Source organism: Choristoneura fumiferana, chromosome 17 (assembly GCF_025370935.1).
Source record: "Choristoneura fumiferana chromosome 17, NRCan_CFum_1, whole genome shotgun sequence".
NCBI classification, from domain to species: domain Eukaryota; kingdom Metazoa; phylum Arthropoda; class Insecta; order Lepidoptera; family Tortricidae; genus Choristoneura; species Choristoneura fumiferana.
Window position 1 is genome coordinate 4,528,176 of NC_133488.1, and position 27,801 is coordinate 4,555,976.

The 27,801-nt window shown below is 38.7% G+C and overlaps 2 protein-coding genes and 1 pseudogene across 5 annotated transcripts; 1 reads left to right on the forward strand and 2 right to left on the reverse strand.

The window, feature by feature from the left end:
- The first annotated feature begins 710 nt into the window (after nucleotides 1-710).
- BuGZ (Bub3 interacting GLEBS and Zinc finger domain protein) lies at nucleotides 711-12,660 on the forward strand. 4 transcript variants are annotated; one of them, XR_012452333.1, is made up of 11 exons: nucleotides 711-981; nucleotides 1,095-1,221; nucleotides 1,437-1,563; nucleotides 1,812-1,879; nucleotides 3,264-3,394; nucleotides 3,767-3,808; nucleotides 4,976-5,062; nucleotides 5,697-5,970; nucleotides 7,513-7,705; nucleotides 11,012-11,287; nucleotides 11,628-12,660. XR_012452333.1 is itself a non-coding variant. In XM_074099880.1 (10 exons), the coding sequence occupies exons 1-10, from the start codon at nucleotides 941-943 to the stop codon at nucleotides 11,173-11,175; spliced, it is 1,254 nt and encodes a 417-aa protein (XP_073955981.1). In that variant the 5' UTR covers nucleotides 711-940; the 3' UTR covers nucleotides 11,176-12,660. The 4 variants fall into 4 exon arrangements, 3 of the variants coding, with proteins under 3 accessions (XP_073955981.1, XP_073955982.1, XP_073955983.1); XM_074099880.1 differs by having other exon boundaries at nucleotides 11,012-12,660; XM_074099881.1 differs by having other exon boundaries at nucleotides 5,697-5,961; nucleotides 11,012-12,660.
- Nucleotides 12,661-13,616: 956 nt separating this feature from the next.
- On the reverse strand, nucleotides 13,617-15,326 carry LOC141436821 (uncharacterized). The gene has a single exon (XM_074099898.1). It carries the CDS (start codon nucleotides 15,317-15,319, stop codon nucleotides 14,591-14,593), a length of 729 nt encoding a protein of 242 aa, XP_073955999.1. The 5' UTR covers nucleotides 15,320-15,326; the 3' UTR covers nucleotides 13,617-14,590.
- Nucleotides 15,327-15,482: 156 nt separating this feature from the next.
- The window catches only part of LOC141436807 (uncharacterized), a 32,712-nt pseudogene continuing 20,393 nt past the window's right edge, over nucleotides 15,483-27,801 (reverse strand).

The window sequence follows — 27,801 nt, forward strand, 5'->3', positions numbered from 1 at the left end:
GTTACTTAGACTATCTCAAAGCTTAAAACCGAACGCGTCAAGTTGAGATCCTTACTCACATTTGAGATTATTTAATAAGAATATGTATAAACTAAACATCACGAATAGATAATTTAAGACATTTTATTCACATTTTTAATCATTAAAAATGTATTATCCTTTAGATCTTCCTATTTTCCATTTGAAATTCTACCAATTTCTACTAATTTTTGTATCCTGCTCCACCGTTTTTCCAAAATTGTATGTGACAACACTGTGCCTGACGTCGCCAGTGTTGCCACTTTAGCCAATTTTTAGCTAGATCTAGCCACATTTACGAAATAGCTACAAAACCACCCTTTCTAGCTCAAAATCAATTTAATTTTGTAATGTTAAACGTACTTACGTGCGCTACCTACATAATTACTGAGAATATCCTGCAAGAAATAAGTAGGAAAAACTAAGAAACCCAGAAAAGATTAAGAAGCCGGACCTTCAACATCACAAGGTGACATCGATTTTGAATACATTTTTCCGTAAATAATAATGTAAGAGAAAGAAATATACATGGACTTCGAAATATAAGACTTAAGACCGTTGTTTTTTTTTAACCAGTTTGTACTTGTGTTTGTTTTTTTCGAATCTTGCAACTTTTTACCATATGTTAACTTAACATATTATGATAAATGTTTAGCTACTTACTTTACTACTTTACTTTTTCTTCGGGCAAGGTGGCAACACTGGTCGTCGCGGTTCATTCAGGCCGCCATTTTGAATAGCTTCCTTTCCTTTGCGTTGCGTGTTCTTGGTGTGTGCGTCGCAATATTGTGTTAAATACTTATTCTATCTTATTGCAATCGTGTTAAAAACATACATCTGTGATATCTAGCTCTTAAGTTTAGCATTCAACTAAATTATTGTTGCATTACTTAGTTGTTTTAAGTGTCAGTGATTTGTTAAAATGGGTAGGAAGAAGAAGAAGGCATCGAAACCGTGGTGCTGGTATCCTTTTCAAATACTTATTCACTCTTCCAACCAAAGCCGACCTTGATATTTAGGTCAAGTAATGAATGCGCAATGTTTTTTTTATTATGATTTCCTTAGCGTTCAGTCAGGTATTGCAACCGGGAGTTCGACGATGAGAAGATTTTAATCCAACACCAGAAAGCCAAGCATTTCAAATGTCACATTTGTCATAAGAAATTATATACGGGGCCGGGATTGTCTATACACTGCATGCAGGTACGTCAGCCCTACGAGTAGTTGGCGCCTCGCCATACGCCCACGGCTAATGCGCCAGTCCTCTTATTAGCTGTTTTATTTTAGTGCGCCATACGCGCTAATTCTACTCCCATAATAGTACGTAAATATCGGCCATTACTCCTTGGGCAGTAATGACGCATACATAATACATTTCGAATTAAGCAAAATATACCACAATACCCACTTTTTTGCAGGTCCACAAGGAAGCCATAGACAAAGTACCAAATTCATTACCAAATAGGTCAAATATAGAAATAGAAATTTATGGTATGGAAGGTATTCCACCTGAAGATATAAGGGAGCATGAGAAGCAAAAATCAGGTATAAAAACTTTTTTTTCGACTTGGACAGTTGGTCTTTGGATCCATCTGTATGTACTTTTTATATTTTCTTCATTTTACTATGTTCAGAACACAGTAGCTGTTTACAATAGGTGTTATCGGTGTGTAGTTGAATTTAGTGTTTTCTGGCAAACTAACCACTATTGAGGTTTATTGTTACACCACCCTAAGCTTTACCTAGATAATTGGTTGTAGAAGTTCATTTCTTATCTGAAGGTTACTGTTTAGGTGGCGGAAAGGCTTCAGACAGTGAAGATGATGAACCTGCAGCGAAAAAGAAAGCTACTCCAGCTTTGGTAAGTACAAAATATATAATTAATTATATCATTGTACCAGATAAATCCAGTTTAACCGTTAATAAGGCAGAGGCGATTTAGCAACCACTTGCATTGAGTTGGAAACTGAACCTTATTGCTATTCTTTGTCAGGTATGTATTCAATAGCTGCTTTTGATTCTGTGGTAGTTTGCTCCAATAAATGGGGCCTTATAAAGGGTTAACCAACTTTTAAAAAATATATAAAATTTAAAGTTTTTGACTGAATTAATTTTCTTCATATCTATTTCATACACTATTGTGATGACGGACCATTAAAAGATTTAATATAAATCAGATAACATTGATTACAAGCGGGTTGGAAATCATCATTAATATTATCTGGTTATTTTCCAACCATATAAAAATCCTAGTAAAAGTTTACACACAATATAATTCAGATAATTATATACACTACAGACTTAACTCAAAATAGATATAGCATGGAGGAAGGAATATTGATAATTATATTGTGCAATTCAGATTACAGGTGATGAACCTAGATTACTTAGTAAACAAGTAGCACTAACTATTGTTATAATAATAGAATATGATACTCTAAACATACCCTATGTTGATAAATTATAGTAAGCACTAAAACAATCATAATATTTCAAGTAGAATCTACTGTAACTGCACTGTACTGATTCTAAATAATAAGTTTTAATAATTACTAGTTACCTTATCTTATCCCTGCTTTAACATGGATAAGCTCTAATCCTGGGAAAGTAAAAAAATCACACATGATACAAAAAGCGTTTCTTAAACCACAGTCTACTTATTCGTAATTACTGATATTGATATGAATATGATATTGATTGAAAGTTTCTCGATGAGGGCTATGGTATAGATGTCACTAGCGTCACTGCTTAAGTGGCTAAATAAGAAACAAACAAGCTGAGATATGTGGTGCATAGGGGAAATTCGTGTCTGTACCGTTGTCCAGCAGTGGTGTAGCGGTATAGCACGCGGTACGGAATACCGAGGACCTGGGTTCGATTCCCAGTGCTGGTCTTATTTTTCTGGTTTTTCTGTGCATCTATATTTTCAGTTTGTATTTTCAATTTAGGTTTTGCGGGATGACCGTAAAAGTAAAAATTTGGAATTGAAATAAAAAATACAAAAAGATTCCAAAAAAAACCATCTTAATTACTGATATTTTTATGATAATTTCCACTGCTTTGTTATACTTAGTTGTGAAATGAGATATTGTATAAACAATTTCACAATATTTCCATTTTAAACCTTCATTCAACCACAATAACTATAATTTAGTTGAGTATGCCTAACTGCCTGTCCTCAAAGACAACTACTGGTTCTCAGGTTATTCATCCATTAAAATTAAACCTTGTATTGTTTAATTAAGTTGGGGGCTGGACCATCTTCAGTGACCCAGGGCATTTTACCGACACCCATGGGTCCCGTACCACCAGGGATGTACCCTGGGCATATGCAGATGAACGCTATGATGCCACCCTTCATGCAGGCACAGGCTCGGTAAGCAGTTTTTTTTACACCTATGTTTAAAATAGGAGAGTAAGGGGCTGTTTCACCATCCATTGATTAGTGTTAACTGGCGGTTAGGTGTGATGCCGTCTCTATTAATTTTGTTTGAATAGACGGAGACCGCATCACATTTAACCGTCGGTTAAAGCTAATCAATGGATGGTGAAACAGCCCCTAATTATGATAAAATCTGTGTCCATTGTGGTTCAGGATTCAATTGGTTCAATAGTTTTAAACTTAGTTCATAAGCTTAGTATTTTCTTCTAACCAGTGTGGTAATAAAATATGAGCAAAAATGTTTTCTACCAACACGGCCTATGGACATCTAAACTACCACAGTTACAACTTTTCTTTCTATTTTAGACCCATGACTATATTTGAACATGACACCCAGAAGTTTCTAAGGTACGCACTGTTTGACCCCTACTATTAACTAACTGTTAATCATGTAGGTATACAAAATCATTGTTTGTTTTAATGTGTTTGAAAAAAACTGAATTAACAGAAGTTCATGTTGTACAAATTCTTCTAATCAAGGATTCTTTACTATACACTACCAAGACAATTTTTTCTTGGCAGGGCCCCCTTTATTATTTGTTATTATAATCACTCTCGTAATACACACTGAAAATCTGAAGTGTAGCTACTGTAGTTAAAAGATACAGCCCTATGGTGTAGAAATTGGCTACAAAACCCTAAAAAAAGAAATAAATATCTAAAAATTATTAAAAAAAAAATTGGTATCACCGTAATTTATAGCATTACAGGCTACAGCTAACTATAAAGCCCTCCCATGGCTTAATTATTACTCTTGTTGTTTTAATTAACTATTAGCATAATAGCCTCATGTGACATCAGTTTTATTTCCCTTGATAGCCAGCTGTGTAAACCTTTTTATAATGCTAACCAAATTGATGCTAATTAACAAAATGTGTTAATCAACCACCAAGACCTAGTAGGGAAATGTCTTAAAAATATTTAAGAATATTAAAAACGCAAAACTTATGACGCTGCGTCATTATCCCATTTTCTCTTCCCTTACTCTCCCTACTAAATCTTAAAAAAAAATGAGGTACTAATGTTTCGCTTCAATAAGAACTAAAACTGAACACTATGCTGCAAAGTAAAAAAGTTTAGGAATGCATTGCACAGATTAATCTGGATGTGTTAAAAGTGAGGCTTAGGACTATTCTCATTTATATTATAAGTGGATAAAAATATTAGTTCAATATAATCACTGGACTACTGTGATTATTTTTCCACTTGTCCCCAGTGCGAAAAACTAGGAATAGCCTGGCTAAGGTTGCCTCAGACAGATCTGATCTGATTGTTTTGACCTCATAAAACTCATGTATTTAACAGTATTAACTATGAAAACAAAATAATGACCATTTTGTTGCTCAGTTACTTACCTACTCTCTTCTTTTATCCACTCACATGCTTTTAGCGACTCTAGTTGCCTGTCAACGCTCTTATTTTGTTAATGAATAGAGTTCAACTCAAAATTCAAAGCATGTGAGTGAATAATTATCATTTAGACAAGTTGCGTAATGACAATGGTGATTGTTACAGGATGATGATGCCCGGCATGCGGCCGCTGTTCCCGGCCGCCAGCGTACCAACCTCCACGCCGAGTAAACCTACCTTCCCTGCTTACAGGTAACTAACAGAGCCTTACAAGATATCAAGGGTTCTCAGCATGGGGTGAAAACTAAAAAAGTTAGGAACCACTTCATACTAGGGTGGAACCTTTTCATCTTGACATCTGTCAGAGTAATTTATTGCAAAAATGCTGCACCCTGGTGCGCGATTCATATTTTTATGCACCTCTGATATATACTTGGCAACAATATCTACACTTAAAATCACAATGACATCTACCTCAACTATTACAGTTAGATTGTAAGTATCCCAACGTTCATCCCATTGAAACCTATCACTACTGAACCAAAATTCTTGTCACCGAGGGATGACTTCCTATTTCATTTTTACTACTGATTAATGTGCTGTTACATTGTCCAAGAACATGTTTGTTTAAGACATTAATTTCGGACGAACTCAAGCCCCTAAGGCACAGGTTTAAACCTAGTTTAGGGGTTGAAAGCTCAACCACTTACTTAAGATGTTTTTGTACAAACATAAGTTTATGTTACTTGTAACACTTCTTTTTGAGTACAATAAACATTTTTATTATTATTATTTATACTTCATGAAACTGTGAAGTGCTATCTTGAATGCTTCTATGAAACATGACTCATACAAACTTGTCAAAACATATCTACAACTTCACCAGCAACGCGACCATAAGCGCGCCTCCAACCACATCCAACTCGAGCCTGGACCACAGAGAGAACGGCGACGTGAAACCGCCAGCAGCCAACGTGTGCCCTCTCGTCACCTCCACCGGCGCCAGTTCCAAGATCATCCATCCGCCGGAAGACGTGTCTCTCGAAGAGATACGGGCGAGGAACGCTAAGTATCGCCCCAAGCCCAAGGAGCCGCAGATACAGGCGCAGCCGCAGCCCACAATGATCACACCGAGCACGAGCCAGGCCGAGGTAAGAATGGTAAGATCTGGTGAGGGGCGGTAAGGACACTCGAGAACTGGAATTCAAGATGAAAAATTGTTGTATACTCGTGCGTAGCACTCATTGTCACTAGAGTTGGTGTGCACTTGTATATAAATTTTAAGGATATTGCAGCCCCTTAGTTGCAATCTTGCCATATACCCTCCTGAAAAGCGCCCTGCCAGCGCTCATGCGTGTATTTGATAACATACAGCATTCAGATCAAAACCCGAAGTTCATAAACAGCATGGAGGTTTTTTCATCATGAATTTCAGATTTTGAGTTATTCTATTTATTACATACTCGTACCATACTGGCTGTTTCAAATTGGCTTGAACCCATTTAAATTAGTGACGGGAATTTGCTCGAGAAGAGGTAATATTTACAGATGAAGGCTGATTTTGGTTTGCCTTAGCACTATTTTGTTTCGATTTTGTATTTGCTGTTCAAACGATTCAGAAAAAAACATCTCATCCATTCATCAATGCTAATAAATAAAAGAGAATTAACCCTTTGAACTTCAGTGCGTCCTATAAAAGTACCTGTATGCACAAAATGTGCAATATTGCTGATGTTGCTGAATGTGATTCGAACGACTGCGTCATCAAAAGATTAAATTGAATGCTTAGCACAACCAAGAATAATATGAATAGAAATGTCATTGTTTGTATTTCCTTCCGGGACCAATGTCGTCGCTCCTTGTTTTAATGTGCTCGCGTATTTTCATAGATTTTACGGTTAAATTACGATCTTACCATGTCTTTTTTCTGAAAATTGCTTTTTAAAAATTGATAACAGGTCCGGTCACGATCGTTAATTTGGGACCCACTTAAGTTTGAATAACTGTCATTTTGTATGACAATCCAAATATTTTTTGACCTAAATGGGTCTCAAATTAACGCTCGGTACATGTGATACCACAATTATTAATTAAATTACTATAAATTAACTATCTATATCACATTGTTACTTGCTTGTATTTATTTTCAAGCTTTCATTTATCTTAAATTGTTTGCATGTTAATTGTAACAAAAACTTATTTCATAAAAAGACAGGTCAGATCAGCATTGTTTACTTTCTATATAAAAATAAGCTTTTATCAGTATTTCATTTTTAACACGAGCTTTTTTACGCTGTCTGTACTTTTTGTTGACTGTACTTCCACTGGGTGACAGACAACAACATATTCATACCAAGGAGGCGTTCAATATTACGTAACGCAATTTTTGAAGTTATTTTTTATCATTTTGACTTGAAAGCACATTGCTGGTTCAAGTAGCAAATTAGCAATTGCTCTAAATGGCAAGTGGTCTTAAAATTTAATCGGAGCTCCTATTCCGCGTGGCTGAGGCAGCTCTAACCTAACTTGTTTTTTTTTTTTTCAAGTTTCCGACATGAACCGGTTAGAAACAGTTGCTTTTCAGACCACTTGCTACTCAGAACATTTGCTTCTTGGACTAATTGATACTTACACCAGCAGATTTTTAAATGAACTGCCACTACCATAGAAACGAAGCGTCAACGAAGCTTAAAACCCCCCAGGTGCAAGCGCACATGAACGCGGCCGTGGCGGCAGCGGCGCGCCAGCAGGCGGCCATGCGGCGGCCCATGATGCAGCAGATGGTGGGCGTGCTGCCTCAGCCCGTGCGGGTCGGCGTGCCGGTCTCTATGCCGCCCGTCATGGGGGTCCTGCCCGTCATGCCGCAGTTCAACCTCGTGCGGCAGCTACAGCCTGGTCAGTACACCAACCAGTACTATTACAGTCACTACCGTTAGCGCCCTCGGCGTTTGCAGATCAATACAGAAGTTATTTAGTTAAAACGAAGATTGCTTTTCAAAGAAGGACGATTTGCTGTGACAATTTCACTCGCTGACAGGATTAAATGTTGCCAGATTATGATGACGTATATGTCTGGCGTCGTTTACTAGGTCTACCTAGTAAAATAGAAGAAAAAAAAACTAATTATACACGTCAGGTACCCAATGTCAATTTTTTATATTTTTATAAAGACCTAGTAAAGTAGAAAAAAAAGAATTTAGAAATTTGTTTCATGTTCCTAAACCTAGACGTCATTTGCATAACCGTAAACCCATATCAATAAATTGCTTCTCTTAATAAGTGTTACAATACTGAAGCTGCTTTTGTAAAAATGCGTATAAAGGATGAGGTGGGCGAGGCAAGGATTTTAGTAAATAAAAATGTGAGTAATGTATTAAATCTATCTATGTATTATTAATTTGCCTAACAATGTGTCCAGTTTTGTTTTTTGGTAAAATGAAAACATACAAAAGTAACTCCTTTTTCGAAATCATCTCGATTAAAAAAAAACAACAACAACAAACAGGCCAAGCTAAAAAAAAACAATTACGAACAATATTCAGAAACAAACATCCTATATTTTTATGTCAGATTATTCAAAGCTGACAACTCGAATTGATAGGTAGGTAGTGAGTGAAGTTGTCAGAGATTCCAATCCTAGTTTTCTTTGAAATTGTCGTACAACTACCACATGAATACATTTTGCATAGTTGTTTATAAATAAGTAAGACTTGTTAAATAACTTCTTTGATGATACATACTTTATTAGAATTTAACAATCAAAGAATTAAAAAATGGTACTTGTTTTTTTCAATTTTCCATTCTACTTATGTAAAGAAATGACTAGGGGACTGACCACAAAAACTGGTAGTAATCTTTTTCTCGTAGATGATGAGATGACATTACATCCATTTAGCAAATATCAGTTTGGATTTTATCTATGATTAATAGATATCTCAACATGCCAACATGTTTCAATTTAGAATTGAGAAATACAATTGAGAATTAATTAAATTTGTATTAGGAATAATCAAATATTAATTAATGACTGTTAAGTATGTATCTGTAAACGCTCGTGGTCGATTAGGTGACACTAACATTACGATTTTTATAATATACATTATTCGTCTTTATCATAATTAGGCGAATTAAGCCAGTTCTATATTATACTGTTTATTAATCTTGTTATTTTATACTGTTCCATGATAAAACTTTAATAAACAGCTATAATATAGCTTTGTTAAAATTAAATAATTCTACTTTTAAGAATTGTAAGTCAAATAGTCAACGCACAGTATGTGATGGTCGTAAAAGGTTTATTTGAAGGTACTGTTTATATTGATATTGATTGATCCAAATAATACTACTGAATCGTTTATTATGTTTTCCGAAAGAGATTAAAGTAGTTGACGTGCTAAGTATACTCATGGCATTCTTTCACATTCCATACAATACAAACTAGTGTTCAAAAAATTCCAACAATATTTTTGTACAATAATTTGGCAACAGTACTTACACCGATTATGTAACACTTGGACATGCGACACGGTGCATCAATTGTTTTAAGGGTGTTTTAGGTTTTGACAATAGCTTAGCATTTAAATTAATTAATTTATTTTTAATTAAATCTCATCCTGTAAACTCATATCACCGAAAATGAAGTATCTTGTTTTTATGAAATAAAAATGGTTTTATGATTAATTTAATTTTCGATTTTCCATGGCAAGCAGAGCTCTGAATAATTTGTTTATGTTTGTAAGTTTGGTTTGCGTTGCGAGTGGGCGGCGCGGGGTGGTAGCCAGTGGCTACCTCTAGTGCTAGTCAGACATTAACGCATCACTCGCCTAACTCACTAACGAGAGCCTTTCGCCTCGCTCGATATCCGCCGTAGACAAACCACTGCCGAGAATGAGTATAACTGTGATTTTGATGTGCCATCCGCACAACCGAGGAACGGAATGAAAATGAGCGGTAATTTTATTCACATTCCTTAATGGATTTGCTTACTGTAGTAGCTCTATCTTATTACTGTCTCGATTTTCTAGTAGTGTCATAAGAGATGTGAATTTTTGTCGGTTTACGGGTGGGTACACTAATATTAATATTTACGTACAGTAGTTTGTCGCTTTACAATGTGCATGAACCGAAGATAGTCGTTGGCTGAGATGGATCTGCGAGCAACCGTTATCGGTCACCGGTACATGCATGTCAACGGATACAGTTATATATCGCCGAGTATTTTTGAAAGTGTGATTTTTCATGTGAATTATTTATCCTACCTACCTGTGTTCCTCTGCTTACTGCACCTTAATCAGTCGCCACACTCAGTGCATACATGTGTCCACGCCGCGACGCGTCCCCTCCTATAGACGCAGCAACATCTTCCTACATCACTTAACGAACTGACCCATCTTTCAACTCTGTTCAAGTTAGGGTTGCCACCTTTTTGCGAGCAGAACGAGTGATAATCAATCATCTAAATTAAACACCAATAAACTATCTTCACATTAATGTAGCTCTCCTCATGGAACCAGGTATTGCTAGATTAAATATTACACTGCTCAAAGAATGGGTTAAAACTTAAGAGGTACCCTTTTTTTATTTTTTCACTGAAAACTAGTGATGTGCTATTCTGTATCGGTGGCAACCCTAAAAATTACTCTTATACGTTGCGGCTAAAGAACCGCAAATGTCGAGTAGACGCGACACGTGTGACGCGTTACTTCAAGAGGCTTTGGTTCAAACTAAAAATACTATTTCATGGAATTTAATTTTGTAACTGGCTGGTTTTAATTCGGCCCCGTTTTTTTTTTTTACATCTCTAGTTAAAGTATTTATAAAATAAATATTAAAAATAATATTACGGCTAATGCGAGTTGTCGCGTTCTCTTTAGCGAGTCTCGCTTAGTAATAGACGAGAACTTGTATGTCGCACTAGTTGTTTAGTATAGTAGATCTCTTTTTGTTTTGCGTAGCCAATAATAGACAGTCTCAATTTGAAACAGGCAGACAGCCCAATCGCGTTGATGGTATTTTTAGTGTGAACCTCGTCAGCAGCAGTGAGTTTGGCAACATCGGCACATGGATGTACGGTGGAGGTCCGGGCGTATCGACAGGCGATTGTTCGCAGTCACAACGGCCGAGCCGTGTGTTGGACCAGCGGTCCCCTGTTGGTAGCGCGCCCGCGCCGCCCTCGGTTCAACACGTGTGTTTTGTGTGCAGGAATGCTGCTGCCGGGCGGCATGGGAGGCATGGGCGGCATGGGAGGCATGGGCGGCATGGGAGGCATGGGCAGCATGGGAGGCATGGGCGGCATGATGCCCATGAGCGCCATGTTCCCGGGCGGCGTGCCCGGCCTGCAGATGATGCAGCACCGCTTCCGATAGCGCCGGTACTAGCTCCAGCCCGGGGGACCCGCGACAGCGGCAGCGACAGCTCGCCTGGCTTCTTCGATACAACTAACAGTCATTTCTAAAAGCTTTGGCTTCGGAGGCGAAGGTAAACTTAACGTAGTATTGTGTTTCTTTTATTTAATTTTGTATAGAAGAATTATTTTGTTAGTGTAATGTCTCGTGTCGCTCTGAAAGATTAGCATCGTTGACTCAAAAATGCAAATGAATCGAAGCCAATACTTTTATAAATTGCACTGTATGTAAATAATAAGATGTCAAACCGATAGCGATAAATTTCAAACACATTTGGCGATACTCAATGCTTCTCTAGACGCAATGTTCTTCTGATTAACATTCCATAGTGACGGCGAACGAGCCATGCGAGTGAACAATCTTATGATAGTTGTAATTGTGTTTATGTAAAACGGATTGCTTACTGTTGACAGACTCAGAGGCTGAGTCGGCCCGCGCCGTCTCCGCGAGCGAAGGTAGGCGCTCGATACCGTACTTACATTATAAACGTCCGCTTGAACGGTTGTGTCCAATGCTCTTGCTAATACGGTGACGGGATACTTACGACAAGGTAAGACCGAAGCAACGGCGACGCAGCGCGCAACGCAACATAACCACTCCCGACTCTTACGGGCCGGTCACGAAAGAACGCAAAAGGGTATACATTTTTATAAGATACTAATTTAAGAGTCAACTTGAAGCAGTTTTCAATTAATTGCAGCTATAGTATATTTGACGAGCTATTGGAATTAAAATATGCAATTTTTAAATTACGAAATCCAAGCGCAACTTCTATTTTAGGCACTAACAACTTTCATACATTTCAATCTGCATAACATGCGTACGGGAACTAAAGCCATTCACTTCTTTCGGTGCATTTTAGACTAAAAGAAACTGCCAGAGCAGAAACACGAGCGTTATTCCAAATTATTTTAGTGTAACTTATTAGCACCAAATAAGTGAAATGCACGATCGACGTATAAATGCTCTGAAACATATTCGTCTCCGTTCACAAAAACCTAACAGATCATGCATAAGCGTATTATGCCTAACAGATTAGTTATTTCGAGTCTTATCCATCTTTAGATCGTCGATATCAGGTTTAAACCGGAGGCTTCGATATCTGTGTTGCGTTGCGTGCTCGGTGGGGCGGGGCAGTGTGTCCGGCGGGCCGTCGGTGGGTACGGACAGGTGACGTGGTCGCCACTCGCCACGGTCGTGGCTGGGCCGACAATTCCCTGCGGCGCAGGCGACCCGCTGTCACAACGACTGTTGTTGGATTGGCGGCCCCCTGTCCCTTACTTTATTACCTTAACGAGCTCACAATACCGCTGATAAGACGTGTAATTAAGATTCGTTAATGTTATTTGCCTTGAAATTTTCTTAAGCATTTCCACATGAAGTTGTGATGTTTGCCTAATCTTGTAGAATTTTGACTATTTTACCGAATAAATGCGCTGGAATTTGTATACTCTTTTATTTCAAGCTTCCAAACTATACCTTTTCCAATGGCGACAAGTGACAACAGTGATTGTAATAGGTCAATTCAGAAAAGCTGGCACGAATGAATTGATAGAAAGTAATTTCACTAACCAGTTATAACTTATACTTATGGCAGAATGGTAAATTGAGGGTTCGCTAATTACTATGGAGTTTACTTCATTTATAGATATTGACGCCGCAACGAAAAGATGGTAAAACAATACTAAATAAATTCAGCTGTTTCTCTGCATTTTCCGCACGGCGTCAAGTGTTCAAACAATGTTATATAGGTAAAGATATTTTTTTACACTGCACGACTGTAATAAGAAAAGATTAACTAAAAAAAAAAAGAAACTATTTAACACGTATACGGGCAAATCAACTTTTTTACTCAAGCTATCCGCGACATTTTTCAAACAATTGCAGATTTTTGTAAGTAAACATGTTTTTTCTGTAATTTAATAGATCGTGTTCATGAATACATGCCATCCTACGTAAGTTCAACCTATTAAACCGTGAAATATCTTGTTGGGAGTAAGATTTTTTTTTTGGTAACGCAGGAGACGCCCAAAGTGTCGGTAAAATAGTTGATTGGCCCACACTCTTGCGTGACGCGCGCAGACATTATTATCATTCACATTCAATTCATGCGCTCCAGCTCTTGTGAATAGACCTGTAGGTACAGTCTCAACCAATTTGATTTGTAGGCCACTATAAAACCTTGCCATAGTAAGTAATTTTGGTTTGTCTATAGCAATGCTTATTGGATGATAAAATGTCACAATGACGTTCAGTGGTGGCCTAGGAATCAATTTGGTTGATTGTACGTTTAGTTTTCAGTAGGTTTAAAACCATCCTGTTATTATTTCTATTACAACCAAGCAGCAATCCATGATGCTGGCATTTTGCGTTAGATATAAAATCGATGTAAATGAATTAGATTTTATTACGTAGCCGTATATTGAATTTAAAGGTCTGGTCTGTACACATAACACTTTTATAATAACTACAGCTAACACTAGACTGTTAGAAGACATTGTATAATACTAAAGTACATGGATTACAACAATTTAATTTATAATTGTAATTAACTAATATCACCATCAAATAAACTGTCGACCCAATAAACATTTGGTACAAAATTCACAACAGACAAATTCACAAAATAACCAAATGATTCCTATCAAATAATTTGTTAACAAATGTAACTTTCAACTAGTTATGGCAACTTTTTATAAATATAAGTATACGTAAATACTGATTAATAATAATATTACGTCATGCAATAAAATGTCAGTATAAGCGTTGGCTAAGCTAAATAGCATTTATGCGCTACTTGGTCTGACGAAATAGTTCAAGGCTAGGTTTCGATAAAAAACTACAAAATTTGAGCTTTCCTGATCACAATAGATAAACATGATAGTTAACGTTTTACATATTCTTGCTAGACAATATATTTTCCGAATCACAGCTACTTAATCATACTGAAGGTGGTAATTAATTGCAATCGCGGAGAGAACCGTAGTTAAAAACGTTGCCCTTAACGTTATCTAGAACTAAACAACTTCACGATATGTACCTTTTCATTAATTGCAATCTATAAATGTGTTCCATTTAAGCTAAGAAAAAATCTTCACAACCCTTTAACTAATTACGTGTGACATGAACACACCCTTGGCACGCTCGTTACTGTTGGTGTTACATGAATAAATACTAACAAGGTTGCACTGTAATACTTATTAAATGCAGCATATTTTCGTATAAAGAGGATACAAAATTCAATCACCTAAAGTCCTACCAGAAGTACATAGCCTTCCGTGTCTAACCCTTCACTATTCAGTTCAAACTTGCCGTACACCTAACCTTAAAATGTGGTGGACATGTACTTCTGATGGCATAACCTGTAGAACCACAACTATCCTAAACGATCGGGTGAGGGCGTTATATTCCTAAATACATCTAACGAGGGCGACGAGGACCGTATCAGGTCCGGGCAAGGCGTATTGGTCCTTGTCATGCTCTCAAACCTCTCCCGCATGGCGGCCACGTGGCCTGCAATAACGCACTCTTTCCGATCGTCCTCCTTTTCCGCGACCGGTTCCTCCTCCTGGCCCTTTTCCGCCGGCTCCAAGTCCGACAATAGCGACACCTCCGACGAAGCTGTATAATAAACCTCGCTGAACGGTTCGCACTGAGCTTGCGCTGGTTCGTCCGAAGCTATGGTCTCGACATCCTCCGCCTGCCCCGGCAGAGACACCGACGAATCACTCCATCTTTCCACGGCATTATAAGTCTCCACTTTATGTACGACCTTGTCCTCCGGACTGGCTATCTCCAGTCGCGACACGGATTGTCTCCACGTCTCCGTATTGTAATGCTCAACTTTCTTAAATATAACTTCTTCAGGGCTAACAGTCTCTATTTGGGAAGCCACGTACCAGTCCGGATCGCTCTCTACTTCTGCGACGATCGCCTCTTCGCTCACCGTTTCCTCATTTGCGATAAACAGCGGTAAATCTACGCTCTCGTTCTGGGAGCAGTCTTCGAAAGTTTCCTCGTCATAGCTGGACGTCTTCATGGTGTCGCATAGTTTGTTGATCGCGTCGACGACGTCTCGTAAGTCGCTGACGTCCTCAGAGGGCATGGTGACTTCTTCAATGGGGAGGAGGGGCTCCTTTTCGCGATGCGTGGCGATGGTGTTCGCGGGGAAGAGTAAGGCGTGCGCGACGGAGAGCAGCGCGTGCGCGGGGTGCGAGTCAGGCACGAGGTGCGCGGTGGAGGCGGAGGGGGCTGGGGGGGCGGCCGCCCCCCGCGCGCGCTAGCAGGCGCTGGACGTGTCCGACCAGCCCTCCAGCGGCAGCCGCAGCGGTGGCGGCGGCGCCGGCGCCTTGCCCACTGTCGTAACACGAGCTACAGTTAAAACACATCCTACATTACAGTAACATTACAAGTAATTCGTTATGTATAATTGTTTTGTAAAAATTGTATCACCTTGTAGTAACCTGAGGCCGTATCGCCTAACGTTTCCGACGCTCGCGATCGCAATTAAATGACAGATTTCGCATACAAAGACTGTCATTTGATTGCGACCGCGAGCGTTAGAAACGTTACGCAATACAGCCTCTAGTGCTTTATTTAAGTTTTAACTGTGAACCATTTTGTACAAATCAATACTTATTGGCGGCGTCATCTATACTATATCTACCAACTAAATTGAAGCAAAAACGGTCGGAGCACTATTATGTCCATTACGATCACACTTGAAGCAATTTAGTTGGCTGATATACTATATCTGTTTAGTTTACTCATCGTGAAAAATGCTAAATTAATTAAATAATGAAAATTTTCAATATATACAAATGCCCAAGAAAGAGAACTCAAATAAAAGATTTGGTTTATCGCAGACAAACAATATTCTCTCTTTGTACAAGCTGTCTACTTTTACTTGACCTGTTATTAGGTTTTCATCACACTTGCTCGTAAACAGTGTCGTAACATGCAGGCTACCTTGGTTGCAACCCCCCAAATAAAACCCTCGACCTTAATGTGCTTGTCATGAAACCCGTGGTCGGTAAATGAGTCATTGCGCATACTAATTTTCTTGTAATGAAGCCCAAGGTCGGTAAAAGAGTTTTCTCAAAAATGTCCATAAAACTTGACATTATTCTTTACATATCAGAAGGTGAAGTGCATAGTTTATGGTCAGCGAAAAAATTAAAAGGTTAAAAAGATTGCGGGCGCGCTAGCTCGACAATAATGAATTAGCGCGCCTGCAATCAGTCACTTTTTTTTTTTAAAGTTATAAAGGCCATAGAAATGTTGGCACAAGTCGTATACAGCCAAGTCTAATGGCCGGTATCAGATATTTGATTGGAACTCCGGACTTTTTCTATTGGGTCTGAAATAGCTTGTGGTGATTTCGGTGGAAAAATACACCTGCAGTTTATTTTTAATGAAAAAAGGCGGGAAAGCATAAGAAAAATATTGGAATAAAATTAAATGTTATAATATATTTTGAGAAAAAGTTAAGTATATTTCAGAATTATTCACCATTTTTGAGAAAATCTTTATATTAGTCTCGGCTGGAATAGCAATTGCTGGCTTCGTATTAGTTAAACGGACTCGCAAGCTCGTCCGTTTAATACTCATACTCAGCCAGCAATTGCCTACTTCCAGGCCACGACAATAATCTACTATTGTTACTGCATGGTGTGCTGCAGCGCCTGTAGGAGCGCGGCGCGCGCACGTCGGGCACATGCTGCGGGGGAGGAGGGCGGCGGCGAGCTGGCGCGGCCAAGAGCGCATGTATCGGCAATTTTTGAAAAAATATTTTTTTTTTTTACAAATTTACAATTTCACTCGAAAATGTGATGAAATTTCGCACGGGCGGTACTAAAATTACGAACATCGACTCATTAAGGCCCTTAGTCTTCGACTTCGGGCTTCTAATAGACTCGTTCGTAATTCCTTATTTACCGCCCTTAAGACACAATGTACTATTACAGATTGGATCATTTTGCAAACAATGGAATTAGTAAGCTGTTACCGGCGAAACAAAGGCTCTGACCTTATATTTTTCATAAGCTCCTTCACGAACTTAAGTTATATTATAATTTTACTTATATTGAATTTAACACGTAACAAATATTTTCACGATGAGCTGATTCCTACTTTCATAACGATTACAAGCGTTCAATATTTACAATTTTAGGCTATTATTATACCTAACACTATTACTACTATTATTTAATAACTAAATTTAAAACTGGCAATACAAAACTCAATTCATATAAGAACCAAAGTGTTTTCATGCTGACATGCGGTGCTATGGTGGTGCTCATGCGGATGCCAGCGTGCGATGTAAATAATGAATCTTATACTTACACTTAGTTAAAACATGCAAAAAATATCATGCATAATGACTACAATGATTATGTGTTAAAACTATCATGCTCTTAAAAAGTAGTAACAAACTTACCCACTTTAACATGCGGTTCTTACTATTTGTAGACCACAACACTTATGTACTGTCACAATAGTCCAGGCTACAGAATATACGACAGAACGAGCAAAATATAACACCTCTAAAGAATTAGGTACCCTTTCTAACATAAAAGACGATTTTGTATTAACACCAATGATTCAAAATGCATTTTTGTTGAGTACTAAAGTTGCTTCGAGAACGCTCGGCATTGAGTGTGATGAAAAAGGCACGAACTAATGCCATTCTGTTTGGCACTGGACCAACGAGTAGGTAAATTAGCTAGCTAGATGTAGGTAAGCTAAACTAAGGTACCTCAAAATGTTTAATAAAATAATCATGAATCCACGTACACAAAAAAGCGACGTTACAACGAAATGTTAGGTTGAATGAAATACATGATAACTCTTCAATAATAATTACTCTTTTATTCAAAATAATGTAAATAATTATTAAGCATCGTACCACATAACTGTATCACAATACCGGTTGCTTCTCAATACAAAAAGCGTAAAGGGTTGCCGTATGTCTTAACTCCTTCCTTAAAGCTATGTATTTAAAATTCCCTGTTGTATAGCTACTTATTGCTTCCCGAAGCTCTCATAGCAAAAGGTTTTTTTTCCTTTATTGCAAACCATTTGAAACAATTGAAACTTAGTTCTACCAATTAAGAAATACAGCAAACCCTTTTTAGACTAAAATTATAATGTGAAATAATTTCAAGCCGTCACAAATTACAAGTACACAAATTCGCAGTACATGGCACCTCACTATTAAAATAATAGATCACAACAAGAATGTAAGTATTTAAAACATTCCCATAACGTGGAGGCAATCACCCACACATATAACAGTCTTTAAATCGGTTCACGCACACCCACTCAATGCTAGGCAAAGGCCTCTTCATCAGTCTTTATAATTTGATATGCAAAATAAATTATAGATAGGTAGGACGGAAAGTTCTGGTTTTGTTTCCTGGCAAAATCAAAAAGCAAAATCACATCAATCTTTTTTAACAAGGCACTCGTTTACATTCTGACATAATATAACAAATTAATTCCCATAATAGATATTTAGCTACACAGTTTAAAACAAGATGTCTCATTATTTGATTTATATATTGTTTTATGTGGTATGCATGAGCGATTGCCATCCGGTAGGAGTAAATACTCTTGCATTACAACGGCTATTAAACTACATATATAAACGATTAATATAATGACTCAACGTAAACATAATTATGTTAAACATTCTACATAATAATAATAAGAAAATAAATTAATCTATTCTTAATCGAAGTCCTTAATGATAAAAATATGAAATATTTTGGTCTGAAATGACTGAATTCGAGATGAACTTCGACGCCAATGGATATTAGGACCGTGAAGTCGAATTTAATTTGAAAATTAAATGATTATTCAAACATTAAATGATTGTGAACTATTCGTGATCGCATCGCAGGTGAAAGTGAAAACACTTTGCGGTGAACATTTTAAATTTCAGACTTGGTCATTGGAATAATTTAAAAAATGCAACAAAAAAAATCAGTGGGAGTTCTCCTTAAAAAAGTATAAAAAAGTAATGTAATGAGCAACATAGAAAATTAGAAATTACTTAGATTTAACTGTTAAAGAATTGATCGATAATAAGTGCAGAAAAATCGTATAAATAGTCTATCTGGACACAAACAGAAAATACCTAAGTCGCCAAGTATTTATAAATTAATGCTAAGAATTATTTAATGCATAATAATAATTCATACTCAGCATTACTATGCGATTTAGATTTTTTCTGTTCAATAACATCCATTTAACCTCCTGTCGCATGCAATCGTGCAATTTAAATTACATAAAAGCAAAATGCTTTCAGTAAAACTTCTACAAAAACTTGAAAATTTTGGTATAGGTATCTAAAAGATTTACGATATAAAATGACTTTTACTTTTAACTAAAATGGGCTAATATTATGTCATTATACGACTTGTACCTATTGCACTTACTAGATACTATGTAACAATGTTTAAGACTATCGCGATCATTACTAATTTTATGATTTAAATTTGGGTTTTGTTACAAGACGAGCGTATGACCTTTGCGTAGAAGACAACTTGTAGCAGGAGTTAATACACGTAACACGTGTTTTACGTAGACATTAGGCTATAAGGTTAAACGCAAAAGAGAAAAGGTTGGGGGGAATTGTTTGCAATCGGTAGCCCGACAACCAGCACCTACCCTATCTTGAAAGAGTAACTGATAGAATTGGAAGATTGTCGAACAAATAGACAATAAAGGTCATTTTTACTCCTTTTAAGAAAATATCGCAAAGCATGAGATCACCTAAAGATACATTTCCATTAAAGCATCCGGGTGTTTACAAAATTGACTTTAGTTGTGGGAAATCGTAAATGAGCATATCAAGGCTATAGAAAACAGCCAAAGCTATATATGTCTGCCTTTGCCCAACACATTTTGGAATCTGGGACTAATCACTGGATGGAGCTCCACAAACCAAGAGTCTTATCTACTGAACGCCATTACATACCACGATTAGTTAGGGAAGCTATCGAAATTACAAAATACCCAAAATTTAATCGAGAAGATGGTTTTAAGTTGTCAAGTACGTGGTCACCAGGTGCTAATATAGTTAAACCGGACCGTGTCCGTGATAGATAATACGAAAAAAGTGAGTGATACTGTAGTATGACTTTAAAGCGGGTTCGAGTTCCAGTAGTAGTGGGCAACTTGTTAGGAAAAGGGTAGATCGGTTACGTCCGATTTATTTTTCTGACTGACAGTTATACAGTCATCAGCACCAATATCTGACACAACAAGCGTGCATAAATATCTGATACGACTATTTCTAGGGCCGGAAGGACGTGAAAGATATTTTTGCACGCTCCGCTGTGACAGCTATTAATGCTGGTGACTGCACCAGCATACCTCCAATTCTCCAGTCGTCTCGTGATCATGGCGCGTGCAACTGTGCCGAAATATCGAGCTTCTCTAAAACCAAGGTACGCAGAACAAAACCCGAATTTGAATCGTAAAATTTGATACTATGTACCATGTACAAATAAAATAATACTAGAAAGAAAATACGCTTACGCAACGGGTGGCCAGGCAAAGCATAATGTCAACGATTTAAATCAGTATTTATAATATGTATGTATATTAATATTATAACTGCAGAAGCGGCTTAAAAAATACTGCCAATCAAATAGAAATACGACCATAAAGAGTTGAAATTAAACCAAAGTGCCGCTTTCTACACTGTCATCTTTTATTAACTTAATATGCTTGTAATGACAATAATTTTGTATCAAACACTTTAATTCCTCTTTAATCCGTTTTCGACTAAAATAGTCGTACCCCATCAATATTAATGCTATACCTGGCGAGCTTAAAAATTCCGTGCGTAACCTAAGAAAATTAAATTAAACTAGGCAGTTCGAATTAAATAATAGTAATACATGAAATCACTATTTGTAACTATTTTAAATGTCTTATCTATCTTAGTAAGTGCACTTTCAATAACAACTCCGCACAACATTTGGGGCGTACCCACCAACCTTGTCTTTAATTTTTCATTCGGATTATTTGAAATATCCTAGAACCTCTTCGCATTGCCCGCAAATTACTTATTTATTAGAAACTTTTCGCCACAATGTGTGTGAAGTAAATGTCGTTCCCATTAACAATAGAACAAGACTACTTATAATTTTGGAATTTAACAGTAATGGAAAGGTTCTAAGTGCTCAAACATATATCGCCAATTTCAGTCGCGTTCACAGCGGCCATACTTTATTTGTAATAAAAACAGTAAACATTTTTCTTCTTTCTTACAGTTTCGCAAAATATTTGGCTGTTTTTAGATTGCCTTATTTAAATTTAAATTTTTACACTCTTGGTAAACTAAAATTTTGCATAGAAATAAAAATATTTTTTCATGTTTAACATTCTCGTGCTAGTGTGAACCGTTTTCCGGCAAAGAACTTTATAAATTACATATTATGGTGCTGTGAACCCGATTTATATTCCACCGCCCATCTGACGTTTACCTTTGTTGGACGACATAGGCAGTGAAATGGCGGCACTGTGGCATACCAGTTTTTATCGCGTGTATAAAAGAATGCCTTAAGAATCGACCACACTGGTGCTCAGAATACCTACACTGACGCATCATTAAGACGTGACATTTTTTGATCACAGATGCTTGACGCAACGGAAACGTAGTGACGTGAATTGCGAGTCACATTTTTTTATGCTTCAACTTTTTTGTTTATGGCAACCTGTTGCTTAAGGTTAACAAATATTATTGCCAATGTCTTCTGACATCAGATCTTTGTTGTCCATTCGGAATGGACATACATAAACCTTATAGATAGTACAAAACATCTAGGCAATACTAATCGTGTCAATGCGACATTTTTTACAGGGACTCACTCCGTTTGTGGCATCAGCGAGTTTTGAGCACAGTTGTGGTCGATTCCTTGATTCGGTAAGGAAAGGAGAGCCCGAAAGTCACTAAGTTTTACAGCACAATACGAGACATTTCACTTTGTTCTAGGATTCCTTTTCGTGTACCAACTACACATGCATAATTAGCGGAACACGAAACTTTGCGCCCTCTCAATCTGAGAGCAGGCGTGCCCAGCAGTGGAACTTATATTTATTTTTGGAGAACCAACAACTACAGATTAACAGAGTACGTTAAACATGTAATAACACGGTAGCTAATTACAGAATCTTTGTAAAGGCCATCCGTAAAGTACGTGGCGTCAATTTTGACCATTTTTAGCACTCTCTTCCCTTGTCACACGTATTGCTATAAAATTTGCAATTATTTTATTCCTGTGTCACAAGCCACCTGACCCCTCCCCCCTTAAATTTGTGCCGTAATTTATGGATGACCCAACCAAAGACGATCTTCCGCTAATTATGTCTATGCGTATGTGCGCGTAAAACGTGTCACTCAAACTGGAAACCGTGTCCGGTGCAATCGAACTTCGTATCTTGCCGTCCCGCTGACGCTAATATCTAATATTAAAGAGAGTGAGAGGGACGATATGAAATTCGATTTTCGATTTTCATAGCCGCTGGTTGGCATGTTCACGCGTACTTACCGGCGACGGTGGCGCTGCTGTAGCCTTTAGCGATGCGGAGGAAAGCGTCGGGCTGCGGGAAGCGCTGCGGCGGCTGGAACAGGTCGGCGAAGCGCGCGTCCAGCTCGCCCGCGCGCATGGACGAGCCGCGGACCGGCGGCGGCGGCGCCGGCGGCTCATCGCCATTCGTGCTCTGGAATACATAGTCCGTAACGTTTAAAATCGAGTCATTGACACCACTACAGATGTAGTGCAGGAATTTGAATGCAAACGAATTTGAAAAGTGAATGTTTTTCCATCAGGAAAAGTCGGAGTTGGGGGTGACACTATTTACCGACATGGACAATACCGACATGGAAATACCGACCCGATATTTCGTGTACACGACCATACAAACTGGTGTCAAACTGACAAGAGTTTCTATGGGCGTGTCACAAAATAACATGTCGGTATTGTACGTCCGGGAAATAGTGTCACCCGGAGTCGGAATACGTCGGCACACGAAGTGTCAATCAATTATTGTACAGTCGCCATCAGATACTTCAGAGCGGAAAAGGTAATCAAAAATATCGAACCATGATATTAACCTTAATATTAATAATGTGCATGTTCCGATATTTTTGACCACCTTGGCCGCTCGATAATATCTAATGGTGGCTGTACAAGATCAACTAGGTAAGATACTTTAAGTTATATTAAAACAAGGGGGAAATCAAGTCCTTTGTGCTGGGTTGGGTTCTGTGGTTACCCATTTGAAAATTATTAGTAACTTTAAGTGGTTTTCCTGTAAACAACGTTCATAAAATTGTGAATTAAACTAATGCGGTAAACTATGGATAACCCACGGAGTCACCTTTTATTACGTAAATCAAACATTGAATTGACGCAAGGCAGCAGAACAATCAAAACCGGCCAAGAGCGTGTCGGACACGCCCAAAATAGGGTTCCGTAGCCATTACGAAAATATTGAGTAATATTTTTCTAAGGATTTCGTATTTGGTACGGAATATTCCATGTTTAGGTATATTTTATACCTTAGGCTGCTATTTACTCTTGGGGGCTGTTTCACCATTCATTGATTAGTGTTAACTGACGGTTAAATGTGATGCCATCTCTATTTGTTTTGTTCGAATAGACGGAGACGGCATCGCATTTAACCGTCAGTTAACACTAATCAATGAATGGTGAAACAGCCCCTTAAACTACTAATAATTCTCAAGAAAACTTAACCGTTATAGTTTTGCCTTGCAAGTTTGATATACCTACTACCACCCTGATTTTTTTCAAATTTTTCTACCCACCGGTTTAGAGTTGAATATTTTGCAAACAAATCACTGAATCGAAAAATTGATTTAGCAAACCCCTAATAGTTTTAAAAGACCTATCCAACGATACCCCACACTACAAGGTTGGATGGGAAAAAAAATAACCCCCACATTACGTCTATGGGCGGTACTCTAAAAATTTTTTTTTTTTAATTTTTATTGTACCATTTTGTCGGCATATTTTACATAAGTATTCGTGCAAAATTACAGCTTTCCGGCATTGATAGTCCCTGAGCAAAGCCGCGGACGGACAGACAGACAGACAGACAAACAGACATGGCGAAACTGTAAGGTTTCCGTTTTTGCCATTTTGGTTACGGAACCCTAAAAAAATGGGTTAGGTTAGTAATACTGTTACAGTGTTACCGGTTCGCTACAACAAGTTATCATTATACATACCATGTTCCTAGTGAGTTGCAATGTCAAAACAGATAAGTCCCAAAATGTCAAAAATATAAACAAATGTCATAATTACCTTTACACATTACATTCCGATATCCGAAATATATAATTGGTAAAAAGAACAACTCCTTCAAACATTGAACTATTATTAAGACTGAAGGTGAAAATGTATAAGTTTCATAATTACCAAAATTCAAAAATACCTTTAAATGGCCCAAAGATCAAATTTACTTTAAATAAAATAAATAAATATCATGGGACACTTGACTCCAATTGATCTAGTCCTAGACTAAGCAAAGCTAAATACATACTTAAATACATAAAATATTAAACATCCAAGACCCGAGAACAAACATTCGTATTATTCATACAAATATCTGCCCCGGCCGGTAATTGAACCCGGATCCCCAAGCTTCGTAGTCACGTTCTCTAACCACTTGGCCATCCGGTCGTCTGGTCGACTTTGTCTCGTAATACCTAAAATTTGGACTGGGTACTAAATTTTGAACATGAAACTACCGTGAGACTGGCTCATATTAAATATATTGACCCGGGTTTGGCGCGGTGATTACTATTTGCAAGTTGATGGAGTGGCCATATGGGTTCACCGATTGCTCCAGTCACCGCCAACATTTTTATGGAGTGGTTGGAGGGAAAAAGCTTTAAGCAACGCTCCCGTAGTACCCAGCAGGGCTACTACGAAACTCGAAGTTCGTATCGTACCGTCCCTCTCGCTCTCGTATTAAATAGTATAAGTGTCAGAGGGACCGCACGACACGAACTTCGAGTTTCGTAGTAGCCCTGCAGATGTTGGTGGCGGTACGTGGATGACGTTTTTGCGATTGTGTCCAGGGATAGTTTGTCGCAGTTTTCTGACTACCTTAACACTTTGCACGATAAGGTTAAGTTCACGGTGGAGAGAGAGAATGATGGGCAGTTGCCATTTTTGGATGTTTTGGTTATGCGGAGACCCTGTGGTAGATTGGAAACTACAGTTTATCGTAAGCCAACTCATACGGAATGAGAGCAGATTCACAACACCATCCATGTCATTTATCTTCTTTGCCTAGAACATGTGGATCGTGAACTGAGTCACGTGAGACGGGTTTTGGAAAGCAATGGCTACAACTGGAGGCAGTGCACCCGAGTAGTGAACGTGTCGGCTCGTCAAAGACTGAGCTGAGAGGTTCCGGTATATTTACCGTTTATAAAGGGGGTGACGGATAAAATCGGACACTTGTTACGCCGAAGATATAGCATCAAGTCGATTTTCCGTCCTCATATGCAGCTCAGACAGTTGGTACGTTCGCCGAAGGATAAGGAGCCCCTGAGTGGTCTCGGGGTATTTATATGATTCCCTGTTCCTGTGGCAAAAGCTATATCGGAGAGACTGGACGTAACGTTTCCACAAGGGTAGCGGAGCACATACGCAGTATGAGAAAACAGGACGACAAGGGTTCTGCTGTGGCCGAGCACTCAATGGACTCGGATTCGACGCACTATATCAGATTTGATAGGGTATCTGTACTTACGAGAGATTTTTTTTTCATTCCGCGGAAAGTGCGTGAAGGCATCGAGATTAGTCGTCATCAGAATTTTAACCGGGATAGTGGTTGGACGGTACCTCCGAGTTGGAAAACGGTGTTAAATACTCGTGCTGCGTCATCGGTGAGTGTGAACGTACCTTTGCAGAGCGATGTTGTAGTGTTGTGTGCTACCCTACATTTGACAGTTATAATGAAAATGACGATGAAAACGCGAGTAGTTCTGCGCCGGTGTCAGTTTTCTCATCCTGTTCAGAATGACGAAAGAATTATCGAGTAACCTTCACGGATTGATGAAAATTAAAATGATGACTGTAAATCAATTTTGATGGATTGAAATGACGCCAGAATGAGCGTAATCACTCATAAAGTGGGTAACAATGGGATTAGCCAGCCGCGCGGTTTTTTTCTCAAGCGATACTTTGAAGAGGGTCGGCGCGGTTAGACGCATAGTGGGTCCTTGCACTTGGTACAGTTGGTACTCACGGTTTGCCGGTGGTGCAGCGGCGGCGGCGGCGGCGGCGGCGCGGCGAGCGAGCCGTGCCTGGCGGGGGCGGCGGCGGCGGCGCGCCGGGCGGCGGCGGCGGGCACACGCCGGGCGGCCGCAGCCCGCGCGGCGCACGGAGCGTGCCTGCAACGTCACCACATACATTTTAACCTGGGGCTACACTCCAACGGCTACCATAGTTTATTTAGATAGGCTAGGCTCATTTATTTATTTATGTAGTAGCTTTTGCCCGCGGCTTCGCCCGCGTGGAATTCGGTTATCGCGCGCTGTTGCCTCGGGAACTGTGCATTTTCAGGGATAAACTGGCCAAGAGCTTGTCGGACACGCCCAAAATAAGGTTCCGTAGCCATTACGAAAAAATTAAGTAATATTTTAAGGATTTCGTATTTTATACGGAGTCTTCCAAGTTTAGGTTTAATATACTTACTACCATCCTGATTTTTTCAAATTTTTCCACCCACCACCGATTTACATTTTAGAAAGGGGGGACGCTCGATTTTAATGAAAATTTGCACTAAAGTTGAATATTTCGCAAACAAATCACTGAATCGAAAAATTTAGCAATCCCCTAATGGTTTTAAAAGACCTATCCAACGATACCCCACACTATAGGGTTGGATGAGAAAAAAAAATCACCCCCACTTTACGTCTATGGGAGGTACCACAAAAAAAAATGTTTTTGATTTTTTTATTGTACCATTTTGTCGGCATACTTTACATATATATCCGTGCAAAATGACAGCTTTCTAGCATTGATAGTCCCCGAGCAAAGCCGCGGACGGACAGACAGACAGACAGACATGGCGAAACTATAACGGTTCCGTTTTTGCCATTTTGGCTCCTGAACCCTAAAAAGTAGCCTATGTCAGTCTCTGGCCTATAAACTATCTCTACGTGAAAGACGGACAAACATACAAACACACACACTTTCGTATTTTAGTCTGAAAAACCTGGGCCGAAGTATAAATGAAAATATCTAGTTTTAAAAGTTGTGGCTGGATTTGCTAGGTAGGAGGGTGTTACCGAAATGCGAGGCGGGGTTTTTGGTAGCGACGGGCGGGTTGACCGGCGCTGGCGGCGGCTGCAGCGGCCGCGCGCCCGGCGACACTGGCGACACTGGCGGCGACCTGCGACAACAAGTAACACTAATATTATAGATGCGAAACTTTAAGTCTGCTTGTTTGTTACCTCGTCACGTTTAAACCGCAGAACCGATTAAGATGAAATTCTGTATACAGATAGTTTGAGTCCCGGGGCAGGACATA

Excerpts from the sequence above, each read along its gene's own strand:
- BuGZ (XM_074099880.1), top strand. The coding sequence starts at position 941 with ATGGGTAGGAAGAAGAAGAAGGCATCGAAACCGTGGTGCTG. Across the intron at positions 1,564-1,811 it reads GCATGAGAAGCAAAAATCAG|GTGGCGGAAAGGCTTCAGAC; the intron begins GTATAAAAACTT and ends GTTACTGTTTAG. Across the intron at positions 7,706-11,011 it reads CGTGCGGCAGCTACAGCCTG|GAATGCTGCTGCCGGGCGGC; the intron begins GTCAGTACACCA and ends TTTTGTGTGCAG.
- LOC141436821 (XM_074099898.1), bottom strand. The coding sequence starts at position 15,319 with ATGCCCTCTGAGGACGTCAGCGACTTACGAGACGTCGTCGACGCGATC.